This window comes from Saccostrea echinata, unplaced genomic scaffold (genome assembly GCF_033153115.1).
Source record: "Saccostrea echinata isolate AGI-Se365-2 ecotype Australia unplaced genomic scaffold, CSIRO_AGI_Sech_v1 ptg000016l, whole genome shotgun sequence".
NCBI lineage: Eukaryota > Metazoa > Mollusca > Bivalvia > Ostreida > Ostreidae > Saccostrea > Saccostrea echinata.
Genome location: NW_026889765.1, coordinates 17,528,378 through 17,542,500, shown reverse-complemented (window position 1 = coordinate 17,542,500; position 14,123 = coordinate 17,528,378). Strand labels below are relative to the sequence as shown.

At 33.3% G+C, this 14,123-nt stretch overlaps 1 protein-coding gene across 1 annotated transcript in view; it reads left to right on the top strand.

Annotated features, from left to right (window-relative positions):
- Window positions 1-12,367, top strand: part of LOC133188526 (PAT complex subunit CCDC47-like) — a 15,005-nt gene extending 2,638 nt beyond the window's left edge. The window contains exons 2-13 of the mRNA XM_061323995.1: window positions 1,633-1,754; window positions 2,505-2,621; window positions 3,321-3,495; window positions 3,873-4,057; window positions 5,447-5,548; window positions 6,110-6,217; window positions 7,582-7,664; window positions 8,352-8,410; window positions 8,742-8,851; window positions 10,360-10,527; window positions 10,830-10,899; window positions 12,091-12,367. Coding sequence (XP_061179979.1) covers window positions 1,633-1,754; window positions 2,505-2,621; window positions 3,321-3,495; window positions 3,873-4,057; window positions 5,447-5,548; window positions 6,110-6,217; window positions 7,582-7,664; window positions 8,352-8,410; window positions 8,742-8,851; window positions 10,360-10,527; window positions 10,830-10,898 — 1,298 coding nt within the window. The 3' untranslated portion in view covers window position 10,899; window positions 12,091-12,367. The remainder of the gene's footprint in view (window positions 1-1,632; window positions 1,755-2,504; window positions 2,622-3,320; window positions 3,496-3,872; window positions 4,058-5,446; window positions 5,549-6,109; window positions 6,218-7,581; window positions 7,665-8,351; window positions 8,411-8,741; window positions 8,852-10,359; window positions 10,528-10,829; window positions 10,900-12,090) is intronic.
- Window positions 12,368-14,123: the final 1,756 nt, after the last annotated feature.

The window sequence follows — 14,123 nt, the reverse complement described above, 5'->3', positions numbered from 1 at the left end:
CAAATCTTTAAAAATCTTCTTCTCAAGAACCACTGGGCCTGAAAAGCTGAAACTTATTTGGAAGCATCCTGGGGTAGTGTAGATTGTAAATTGTTCAAATCATGACCCCCGGGGGTAGGGCGGGGCCACAATAGGGAATCCAAGTTTTACATTGAAATATATAGGACAAATCTTTAAAAATCTTCTTCTCAAGAACCACTGGGCCTAAAAAGCTGAAACTTATGTGGAAGCATGCTGGGGTAGTGTAGATTCTAAATTGTTCAAATCATGACCCCCGGGTTGGGCGGGGCCACAATAGGGAATCCAAGTTTTACATTGAAATATATAGGACAAATCTTTAAAAATCTTCTTCTCAAGAACCACTGGGCCTGAAAAGCTGAAACTTATGTGGAAGCATGCTGGGGTAGTGTAGATTCTAAATTGTTCAAATCATGACCCCCGGGGGTAGGGCGGGGCCACAATAGGGAATCCAAGTTTTACATTGAAATATATAGGAAAAATCTTTAAAAATCTTCTTCTCAAGAACCACTGGGCCAGATAAGCTGAAACTTACTTGGAAGCATCCTGGGGTAGTGTAGATTCCAAAAGTTCAAATCATGACCCCTGGGGATAGGGCGGGGCCACAATAAGTACTAAGGAGGGGGGGGGAGAAATCAGGTGAAAAACAGCAAGGCCAAAGTTACTCAGGTGAGCGCTGTGGCCCATGGGCCTCTTGTTTATACATGCACACATTCAATATTTACATTAACTTCCAGTTCCCTTGGTACATGCACCTTATTTTGCACACTCAGATAAAGGAAAACCAGTAAGTGCCCTTTATTATTTTCAACAGCCTCTGATCTCACAAGTTTCTTTTCTTAGGATAAAGAGTCTTTAATCAGAGACATAAATAACATGATTTTTGTCTCCACTTTAAAATTTGATCAACCATTTTCACCATATGGCCATCTCTACTGTTTTTGTACCCTTCATCTGCGCATCCCGATCTTTTAAAAATTTGCATCACAGCTGATTATTTTTTCAAACGGTCATTTTGACCCACACTTTTTTGTAAGGACTGATGTTTTTTGACAACTCAGTGTTGGCATATATTTTGTCAAATTTTGAGTAACACAATTTAAAAAAATCATATTAGATATCAAAGGCCCGTTTTACAAAAGAACTTACAATTAAAATAAAAAAAAATTAGTTGTTTGTAAAAATTTGAAGAATAATGTTTTAAGTTAAAAATTGCTTGCATAAATATATATCTCAAAATTATTTTAAAAAATTAAAACATTTTCAATTTAATGCGAAATAGAAAATTATTCCCAAAATTAAATCTTGATCTTAGTCATAAGTCTTTTATAAAGCCAGGACCAGATCTCTTTTAAATGTGGCTTTTAATGTGTGACAGTGCATGTTATATTGGTCAGTATACAATTACATTGTATCTTGTCACAATTAAGTAACATATAAAATGTGCTCCAGTTATTAATCAATTTTATTATTAAAGTGGTGTTAGTGATCATTACTTTGACTTAATAGGACCATGTGGATCATGGGCTTTTTGATTCAGATTCAGCACTTTGTACATTTGATCTGGATTTTGTTTTGTTTTCTTGTATTCCATTTATAATAATCACTTTTCAGAGGAGTTTGTCGTAGAGCCAAGCAGTGAGAAGTCAAGTCCATCAGCTGGAGACACTGATAGACAGACCAACAAAGACACCGCTCCCACTGAGGACATAGAGGAGGAAGATTCTACCATAGAGGTAGGGTCAGGGTAAATAAAGGAGGAAGATTCTACCACAGAGGTAGGGACAGGGTAAATAATGGAGGAAGATTCTACCATAGAGGTAGGGTCAGGGTAAATAAAGGAGGAAGATTCTACCACAGAGGTAGGGACAGGGTAAATAAAGGAGGAAGATTCTACCATAGAGGTAGGGACAGGGTAAATAAAGGAGGAAGATTCTACCATAGAGGTAGGGACAGGGTAAATTAAGGAGGAAGATTCTACCATAGAGGTAGGGACAGAGTAAATAAAGGAGGAAGATTCCACCATAGAGGTGGGGGGAAGATTAATTTCATATTTAGTGTACACTGGGTTGTAACAACAATCACAACTTCTTAAGCCTTTCAATAGGAAAAAATAACCTCAAATATATTAGATAGGCATCCCTGACCCTCTTTCCCCCTTTTTTCATAAATGTGATATAAATGTAGGAACACCTGTTATAGTTTAACTTCATTGAATGCAATGATATAACCTAAAATATACCTCAGAGGAGACTATCAACTCTGTGTAGCTTATTCCTTAATTGATCAGAAGTGACTCCATTTTGTACCAGATTTTAACATTATGTGATATTATTATATTCAAGATGGGTTTTTTTTCTTGCTTTGCGGGAAAGGCAAGACAAGTTGTTGACTGGTTTTAGTAAAAGATAATCATAATAATCAAGATCTGTTTTTTGTCTTGTAATATTTGAGTGAAATGTAGGAAATGTTCTTAAACATTTCAGACAGAAGATGAAGAATTTGAACACTTTATTGATGAAGATGAATTTGAGGGGTTTGAAAAAGACAAGAGTCAACCATCCAAATCAAAAGAGGGACAACCAGAACTGAAAATGGCAGATGTAAGTTTTTCTTTACCTTTTTTTAATTTAATTTTGTTTCTATTTAGTTTTGCAAGAAATGTTCGACATGCATTCATTTGGGGGGGGGGGGGGGGGGGGGGGGGCTTGTCTTGGATTACTGAAAAGTCCTTGATTCAAGGGAATATAAGTACTATGTGGATACCTTCTTGTAAAGATACTGCTTGAAAGTCAATACTTACTGATGATATAAATTTATGGGTAAGGGGTACCCATAAAGTCAGCGAATCCCCCCCTCCCCCCCAAAAAAATGACTCAATAGTATAAGGTATTTCATAAAATCTGCAACCATTTCAAACTTTGATTAAAACTTTATTTTTGAAACTTACCTGTGTAGTAATGCACCTTGATTGTTAATTCCTTGATATTTTTTTCACATCTATATTCATGATCAAACATTTATCCATGAAAAAAACACAGTAAAAATCAGAAGATAAATATGTGCATTATCATTCTTCTAATTTTAATTCAGGGAAATAATTTTTTTTTTTTTGGAATTTAAATAATTAAGACAACAATCAGAATTGTACATGTATAATTAGTACCAAGCTTGATGGAAAATTGGACTTGTACTGCTTACAGAGTATTTACATGTATTAAAAGAACTTTAGAACTTATCAAATCTCAAGATTTATTTCTTACTGAATTTTTTTTAGATTTTGGATTGATTTAATATTATAGGTACCATTGCAATTCAGAACCAACTGGGACAGTTTTTATGTAGAGATTCTGATGTTGGCAGGGTTAGGGGTGTATTTCCTGAACTTTTTACAAGGGAAGAGCAAGAATCACAAGCTGGCTCAGTCATGGTTGAGCGCTCACCGTGACATCCTTGAACAGAACTTCAGTATTGTGGGTACGTATAGTCTTATTTTTAGAATATTGGTTTTATCCAGAGGAATTCCCAGAGTTTCTTTAGTTTCTGACTTATCATACCTTCATTAAGTTAATTTCATTGTAATTGAAGCATTTTGTACATTATCATCACAAAATTAATAATGGTTCCAGATGGCTTTAATTCAGCTTCATTAAAATTACTGTATGCAGGGAAATTTTCATCCAAATTTTATTTTTGCCCTCTTTGCAAGAGGGCCAATTTTAAAAGGAGCAATTTTTTTTGAGGACAGGATTTACTGTATAAATGTCTGTGTCTGGGTGAATTTATATGAGGGCAAATTGTTTGCGAGCATGATAGGCTGAAATGATAAAAAGATTTTACAATTTATTATATAGGGGATGATGGCACTTCTAAAGAGGCATCCTCTGGGACTTTGATGAAGGAATCAGAAAATGTCTACGCCCTCTGGTGCAGCGGTAGAACATGTGTGGAAGGAATGCTGGTTGAGCTGAAATTTCTGAAGAGACAAGACCTTATTAGCTCCATTTCAAACATGTTTAAACCTGCCTCAGACCAGATTGTAAGTCACAGGTCTTCAATACTTTCTTTTAAAACAGGATGACATGTATATTGATACCCCTCCCCTTTTTAGGGCCCCGCAAGGATTTGCGGGTGCCCTATAGTAATCACTCTGTCTGTCTGCCTGTCTGTCCGTCTGTCTGTCTGTCCGTCTGTCATTCTTCCGTCCACAAATTTTCTGTTTTTTTCCATTAACTTTTTTTGTAGTTGACCAATAAAGTTCAAATTTGGTATGTTGGTTGAAGAGGCAGTAAGACATATTTTGATGCCAAGTTTGGTTCTCTGTGTCATTCACTTTGGAGCTGGGGTAGATTCCTTAACTTTACATTAGAATGAATGCCAGGGCAAAGAGAGATAACTGCTGAGAATGATCCTATTGTAAACTGTGAGAGCTGCAACTAGTCCCATGGGATTAATTAACTTTCCTCTTGAAGAAAATCCAAAGCATTATCTGTTTCTGTCAAATTGAGATTAATTAACACCTCTGTCTGCAAATGAAGTTTGTTTTGAAGTTAAGGTCAATTCTGAATGATTTACATTCTCTGAAATGTGGATTTAAATAATGGTTAAATAATGGTATTTTGGTAAAATACACAATGAGTTATGATTTTATTAAATTCTGAAAAAAGAAATACATAAAGATATGTTGTTTTTTTTTTTTACAATTTTTTTGTTTTTATTTATTTAATATTTTATTTATTTATTTATTTTTTTTTTTGCTGCCATATGTAAATTCAAGAATACTATTAATTTCAACAGGTAGTCCAATAATAAACTCATTCTATCATTACTGAAAAGGTTCTTATTGTAAACTTGGAAGAAAAGGATGTGAGAGCAGTACAATTAATCCCCTAGGATTAATTATCTTGTCTGGGGCAGAGAATTTTCCAGACTTATCTTTATTTGTCACTTTAAGATAAATTAACCTTTGTCTGCAACTGATGTTTGTTTTGAAGTTAATGTCAAGCCTGGGTGATATTTGCATTCACTGAAGGCTGGCATTTTATAAAACACGTGCTTTATTCTTGTTTAAATATACATTTAATTGAGTTATTATAGATATGATGTTTTTTACTGCCTTATGTATATACAGGGATACTCTTTACAGGTTGTTGGATATTTATGAATCATCTTGAAATTTTATAAATACAGTTGTTATTGCATATTCTTCTTCATATATTTTTTAATTTTTGTAATCAATTAAAATTCTCATTCTGTAAGCTGCACCCTTATATTTCTACCCCTCGGCGGGGCCCTTGCTGACTGATCAGTTTTCTAGTTTCAAACATACATCCATAATACACACATAAACAAATTCAGTAAACTCTGTTTAATCCTGTCATTATGGGTAATCCAGGTAGATCTGTAAACTCTTATCCTGTCGTTACAGGTAATCCAGGTAGATCTGGATCACAAGGTGATGGATAAGTTCGTTTTTGCCATTGCACAGAAGAGAAGCTGCAACAAACTCCACAAGGAAATGCTGGATTTGGTAGGTCATTCTCATAGGTTATGAGGTTTTATGCCTACAGTGAAACGTTATTACCTTGAACTTGATGGTACATGTACCAAGATATATGTCTACGATATCCATGAGGCGAAAATGCATAAAGAAAAAGTGTTTTGGACTTCTAACTCCCATCTAGACAAATCTGTGGTATTTGAAAAACAGTATGTAAATGATACATAAATTGAACCGAAATTTATTTGTTATTGGCCAATAGGAATAATCATTTTGATTTTATTATTTTTTTTTTTTATCCAGGATTCAAAATTTCTGTCTGTTGTGTAACTACTAAACTGGACAATTATGTCTGGAGCTTGTTTATTTGATTTACTTTATTTAAAAATAAAATAATTATTATAAAATTTTAAATGCAAAGTTGTACATTTATGTTCATTGTATGCCTTTTTTGAGAAAAAAAATTGAAAGTTTCAGAACCAAGTTAAAGTGCCTAAAACCTAGTAAAAATCAAAAAGTTTTCTTTTTTCCCTCCAAGTTATATGCACTCAAAAACACAAATATTAAATGAACTTGTTTTTGCCCTCTTAGAGCCAGTTCACAGAAAAGAAGAATTTGGATAAAAAGATAGACATTCCATCAAGTTTTCAAGTCCTCAGCGAGATCATGGAGGCTACAACAGCTGTTCTGGACAAAAAGGTCAGAGGCCATCATGAATTCTAAATGATTCTTACTGTCAACCAACTTTCGTTCACCCGAGACTAAACTGCAGTAGGTGTGATAGAAATACTATGTCCCTATTCTGGACTAGCGGAATAATCCAGATGTAATTTTACATCTCAAAATTAAAACAATTAAGGATAAATTACAAAAACAAATTCTTTTCTTCCAGAATTCAATTATCAAAAGGTGCATGCTTTACTGGAGAAGTGATATCAGTTTAGTTTAACAACATCATTTTTGACCCAGCCACATAATTTGGTGAAAAGTGGAGAAATGTAGCTTTACAAATCAATTCAGTATAATTTTTGAAAAGTTTAATTCCATCGAAAGAAAAGTTGAAAATAAAGCAAATTAACTCTTCTGTTTGAGAGACAAGAAAAAATTGTTTATGGTTTGTATCATAAACACTCCTGAAACCACTTTGAATGTTCATAAATGGAAATAATCATTTACATGAAGTTTTCAGCTCTTGGTAATATGGGAATAAATAATCAAATATTTTAAATAAACATTTCATATTTGATAACCAGATATTTTTGGTATAAGATATTGGAATAAGTCAGTCTAGTTTAGTTTTGTAAAGATGCAAACTTTATTGAAATATTGTCTTTTAAAATTTTATTCTTTTAAAATTACAAATCCGTGGTTGATTTTACACATGTAGCCCAATGTACATACATGTAGTTACAATATTGTATAAATTATTTGAAATATTAGACTACTGAATTATGTAAAAGTGTTAGATATCTTTGTTACTTTCATGTCATCTGAAGTTTCTACATTCTGAATTACAAGCTAAATACGTGTTTAATTTTGCATCAAATTAATTTTATCAAAAACAAATATTTCCTTATACTGAACAAATTAAAATATTGCAATTGTAAGAAATTGATTCCACTTTAGTATATACATGAAATAAAAGTTATCGGACAGTATTTTTAGATTTTGATACAACAAAATACCTAAGCAATTACAAACCTTATGCAAGTTTTTACTTAGCTGATTTTTGCCTTTTGAAAATGCTCTAGGAATATATTTCTTATCTGGTTTTCTCATCTATAGAGAAAAAGGAATGATCGAGTCAGTAAAGGGGGGGGGGGGGGTCTTTAAGAGATTTTAAATGAAATCTTATGAATAAAGTTGGTTTGAAGTATGAGTTTATGTCCCTTGATGTTGATAGATATTTTCTTTTATTTTCTGTTTCTGCGGTATAAAATTCTCATAAGATTTAAATTCATGATGACTGAAATATCAAATATACATGTACCATTCATCTTCAAAGTTGTTGATAATTATGAACTTATATATGAAGTGAATAATATACTTTCATCCATTGACAGGTATGCACAGTGCTCCAAAAGTTTGAGCCATGTGTGGAATACATTCATTTTTCTGATCAGTATGCAGGACTGAAGTCTACGGAGTAAGTTTTGTTTTTAATTCGTCGTAATCATGGAGGAACCAAAAACTTCATATATAGTAATGTATTTACATACAGAGAAGATCGTGACGCATGAATCTGTGGACAGTAATTATGATTGCAATATACTACTCCTGAAATTATTTGCAAAATATAATTTGCTACATATTTATAGAAACATTAGGAGGAATTATACCCCTCCCCCCTCTTTATTACAAAGTGCCATTGTGTACCTCCTATTTTATGTTCTGATTTGACAGATATTTGGAGAAGGGAAAAAAGCAAACAAAAAAAAAGGATACTGCCATTCTTTCTGTAATGTAACCATCTCTTATCTGCAACTCCTACTATACCACTGAAAAATAATTAATGAGACTTTAACATAATCTTTATTATATAGTGCCATTATGCACCTCATATTTTATGTTCTGATTGGTCAGATATTTGGGGATTCCCATAGCGAAAAGGCACTTTGCCATTATACTCATTATAGGAGCAGGGGGTCATTATACTCGTATATGTATGGGAATGGGGGGGGGGTATCATTTTATGAGATCATTGCTCACAGTACCTCTAGTTTAAGTCTGTCCCAATTAAGTTTTATCCAGTAGAGTTGCAGTCTTGACATAAGCATATGGTTCTGTTGTTGTATTGCTTGAGAATTTATTTGCATTTTATGTGTTTTTGTAGTGACTCCCAACCAACAAAGATGCCACAAGTGAAACCAGTTCTGATGTTTGTCTTCAATGGTATAGTTGTCCATACTTCAAAACACAATTTCTCTTTCTTTTTAAAATGATTTCTGTAATAATATTTTTATAAAATAAATTATAAGGTATTAAAATGATTTTTAATAATCTTAGCACAGTCTTACTTCAAGCTTTTACCAAAAAAAAAAACAAAACAAAAAAAACTATTATATTTGTGTTTCATTAATGTTTAATTTATGACTGTACAACTTGGTGAGAAAATTTAACATCATTGTAAGTGTGTAATCATTGTATGTACATGTACATGTTTCTTATAAACGTGTACTCAGTATTATTTTAAGTGTAAATTACCAGACTCCCTTTTTCTCAGTGCCTGGAAAGGGAAAGACTAAGCCGTCTGACATGGAATCTGTGAAACCACTGCTCCAGATGGTCTTCCACTGTATTGATAAAGTCAGCCGTCTTCAACTAAGCCGAGAGGTAAGCAATAAGGAACACTGAAGGCTGGTTGGACTCTGAAATTTTTTTTATTCCAAATTGCTGAATGTTACAAAATTACTGTATACTATGTAATTTTTGCCCCCTGTGTTATTTTCGCCCTTTTACACTGGAGAACGATTTACTCCGTTTTCAATTCACCCATATATAATTATATTTAAGAATTAACTCCTTTTTTTACTTGCCCATTTTTAGCTCACCTCGACAAAGTCGAGATGAGCTTATGCTATACCCCTGGCGTCGGCGTTAGTGTCAGTGTCCCAGTTAAAGTTTTAGGAGCAAGTCCCATTCCCAAGTAACTATAAACCCTACCTGGACCAAACTTGCATGTATGATGCATCTAGGGATGGAAACTACCACACTTCCTTTGGATGCTGGATCTGACCTAGATTTTCCAGATGAGTGACCAGGTTAATGTTTTTGGAGCAGGTCCAAGTAACTTTAAGCCCTACCTGGACCAAACTTGCATGAGTAATGCATCTAGGGATGGACACTACCACACTTGCTTCGGATGCTGGATCTGACCTAGATTTTCCAGATGAGTGACCAGGTTAATGTTTTTGGAGCAGGTCCAAGTAACTATAAGCCCTACCTGGACCAAACTTGCATGTATGATGCATCTAGGGATGGAAACTACCACACTTGCTTCGGAAGCTGGATCTGACCTAGATTTTCCAGATGAGTGACCAGGTTAAAGTTTTTGGAGCAGGTCAGTTTCCAGGTAACTATAAGCCCTAACTTTATCAAACTTGCATGGATGATGCATCCAGGGGTGGACACTACCACACTTGCTTCGGATGCTGGATCTGAACTAGATTTTCCCCATGTGAGACCAAGTTTAGATTTTGGAGCAGTCCCATTCCCAGGTAACTATAAGCCCTACCTGGACCAAACTTTCATGGATGATGCATCTAGGGATGTACACTAACCAACCTGCATCGGATGCTGGATCTGACCTAGATTTTCCACTTGAGTGAATTTTAGCCATATTTTAAAAAAATTAGCATGGATGATGTATCTAGGGATGGACACTTCCAGACTTGCTTTGGATTCTGAATTTGACCAACATTTTACAGATGAGTGACCAGGGTAATTCTTTTAGAGAAGCCATATGATATTATGGCCTGTTATGATTAAACTTGCATAGATGGTGCATCTAAGGATGAAAATGTCCAGACTTGCTTTGGACGTTGGAACTGACCACAATTTTTTGATTACTAAACAGGTTAAAAGTTTTTTGAGCAGGTCCATTTCCAAGTAACTACAAGTCCTACTTAAACCAAACTTGCATGGATATTGATCTTGGGATGTACCCTAACTAGAAAAAAAATATTTGTGAAATTTGCCTTACTTATAGATAACATTCGTCGAGTTGAGCTTCGTAATCTTTGATTACCTATGTTTAATTAACCCATTTGTGACAAGGGTGAAAATAAAAGGAAAGCAAATATTTCCCTGTATACAGTAACCCATTTGATTATTTTATATAGGCCAAACAGAAAGCAGAAAAGAACCGTCAAAAGGCCGAGGAGGAATACGAACGTTTGACCCACAGTCAGAGACAGGAAGCGGCACAACTCCGTAGGGAGGAAAAACGTCGTGCTGAGAAAGAACGACTCCTAAATGAGGAGGATCCAGAAAAGGCTCGAAAGCTTGAGGTATAGTCCCTAAAAATTATTAGTTAATTTATAATTAATATACAGATTTAGCCAAAGTTGCAGTTCCAATTACTTCTCTGTATTACGGAGGATTAAATTTTGTACAAAGAATCCGGGTAAGCGTATATTATTTTTGCATGAAATTGAGAAGATGAAGGAAGTATTTTGATGATATTCTTTAATGGGTATTTTTTGAGGTAGGAATCTATTTTCCTTAAGTAATTATTATCATATTATTTTTGTATTATTTTCGTATTTTCTTAATTTGAATATTCACTTATGTGAAATTATGAATTGTGCAGGAAAGAGAAAATCGCCGAGAAATGAAGCGTAAACAGCCCAAGATGAAGATGATGAAGGTGCAAGGCTGAGGTAAATTTTGACTGCACAATTCAAAAACGGTATTTGTATGAGGGTTGTCAGGTAAAATCATGGACAGCACATTTTTATTGAAAATTAATGTGTGCACTAAGCTGAAATTTTCAGCAAATGATTATTGATCATATTTGAATTCACGTTAATTTTTTTTTTTTTTGGTTAAAATATATACAAAAAATTGAGGATTTTATTACATCTGAGTGTTCACAGCATATGGTCCCACCATGCATGAGCAAAAATCGGAATTTTGTCAGAGAATATGCAATTATTACACTGAAATAAAAGTATGGAATAGATAAGATAAGGGTAAATATTCAACATATTTGTAGTCTGTAATTAATATGTAAACATTCGGGAAATTTCAAAGATTTGAAATTTTACCAAACATTTGAAATGGGAAATGGTAAAAACAATTAATGAGAAATGGCACACCAGAGAGCAGTTCAGTTTTATGTAGATCTGTTAATGATGCCTTTACAGAATTAAAATGATAACAGAAGATGGAGATATAATAAATAGTAATATCACTGTATCTTTAGTGTACAAATAAACTGGGTGTTTTTTAAGCAGAAGTTTTTTCATTGAGGCCGAGGGTAGAACAAAACATACAGACGAATATCTACTGGCAGTAGTGAACGATCCTATCCATGCATTGCAGACAATTTAATTAAGATTGCATATTTAGTTTTAAGTAGTGAGAGTACTGTCCATATCATACTAATACAAATTTCAGAAGGTCCCATGTGTCTGCAAGATTCGACCCTTGCCTGTTCATGAAGGAGTAAAGGGGAATTTGAGAGCATCCATCAGTGAAATTCCCGAATTTAAGTGGGGGTTATCCATATTTTTTTAGCACATATGAAATGTGATATTGCCTTAGACATCCCTGTGCTGCACATGATATAAAAATCCCATATTTTGTTTATTTGAGCATATGATTATCCATTTGAAATTTGCAATGTACTTTGATGAAAAATATACTAAAGAGTAGTGAAGATTGTAGAATGCAGTATTAAGAGTTGTGAAATTTTCAAAAAGTAGCGTTTTTCTACGATTTTACTGGACAATCCTTGTATGTATGATTGATGTCTGTGTCAAAATACATGTACCTTTCAACCATGAAGAGATTACGTTATTTCTGTTTTCAAGAAAAATATATACTTATTATCCAATATATTTTTTCAGGTGTTGGAATTTTGTGCAATGAAGAGGAGTTTAAGAAATTCTTAGTTACCAGTTTTTTTAAATTAAATGTGTGCAAGTTTGAGCAAAAGCTCTTTCTTTTGTGAAATGTGACTGTTTTAAGCTGTCATTGTGTTTTATAAATGTGTGTGTCTGCAATTTTTGTCAATATAATATATATATTTACATTAACAGGTGTACAAACTTTCAAAGTGAATTGAATTCATTTTTATAGAAATATTTGTAAGCATTTTAATAAATCATGATCAAGATGACTAAATTTAAATGCTTTGTTTGTTTCCTCCACCACCGTTTTTAGGCTTGGCTCTAAATATTGAAGGATTTTCAAAATGATATCTGCGAGCAAAAGGTACACTTAAAAAAATAAAAATAGCTACTCAAGGTGAAATTATTTCTATTTTTCATTGAAGGAAAGATTATACAAATGATCTTAAAAGTTGATATCTCTAAGTAAGGATATTGGAAATAAACAGAGCTCATAACATTTGTTTGTAGTGTGCAGAATAGAGTTTAAGGAATAACAGTGTACTAATTTTATTGTCTTACTATCTATTAGTGATCTTTATTGAAAAGACCCTGGCAAATACATGTATCTGCTTGTGAATCGCTTCATCACAGTGGAATGTCACGCAGCTAATGTGTTAACTTATCAAAATAGGAATATTTACTGGAAAACAGTGAAAGACTTCATCAAAATTAAAACCTAACGCAAAATGTATTATCACCGCCGAAATATAGATTATATGTTGCCGACTCAGCGTAAAACAACAATCAATCAAAATGAATTTTCAACCATTTATCAATTTACTTTACTATATTCGACTGACAATTATAAATTCAAAATCGAATAAAAAAAACTACTGCCAATTGCTGTTCAATTTTCTGGTATTAAAAGAAATTGATCTCGTTATAAAGAGATAACAAACTGGTTATAATAAGATAACTAACTCATTAAAATGAAATACTAACTCGTTCTCACGATAAACTACATGTAACTTGTAATAAAGAGATAATTAATTCCTTATAACGAGATACTAAGTCGTTATAGAGATAACTAACTCGTTATAATAACTAACTCGTTATAACAAGGTACTATGTAACTCATTATAACTAGTCAACTAACTCGTTATAACAAGGTACTATGTAACTCATTATAACTAGTCAACTAACTCGTTATAACAAGATACCAGTATGTAACTCATTATAATTAGACAAGTAACTCGTTATAATGATATACTTACTCGTTAAAACGAGTTACTTAATTTGTTAAAATGAATTAAATATATGTACTTACCTTGTCAGGAATGAGCCTATCTGGCTTTGTAGTTTTCTGTAAGGATAAACTAAAAATATACTCCATAGTATTAGAATAGGGGAGGACTTTATGGTTCTTGAGAAGGGGGGCAAATTTTATTTATTTTGTTCACCATTTTTTAACGTTGCTTAGCAAGTTTTCTTGAGCAGTGCCTCATCCATCAGTGAAACATATACAAAGATGTTCATATCAATAATACAATATTTAACCTTCTTAAATCTACTTTATATGATTATTTGTACAGACATAAATATAAACAATGAAATGTTTTCTTTTGTTTGTTAGTATGGAAATTAACGTAGCTATTGCAGACAAGACTTCTTTGGGCTTGATTCTTAGCTTTTAGTCAACTGAGTCACTCCGGTGACCTATTGCTATCTTTTATCGTCCGTCGTCGTGCGTTTTGTGTAAAAATTTGAACATTTTCAGTTTCTTCTCTGAAACCACTGAACCAATTTCCACTGATTTTGGCATATAGCATCTATTGGTGAAGGGAAACAAAAATTATGAATTTCATGTCCCCCCCCCCCCCCCACCCTGGATCCTGAGGGGTGGGGCTAAAACCATCAAAATTAATGAGGTACAGTCCCTAAAAATTATTAGTTAATTTATAATTAATATCCAGAATAAGCTAAAGTTGCAGTTCCAATTGCTTCTCTGTATTACGAAGGATTAAATTTTGTATAAAGAATCCGGGTAA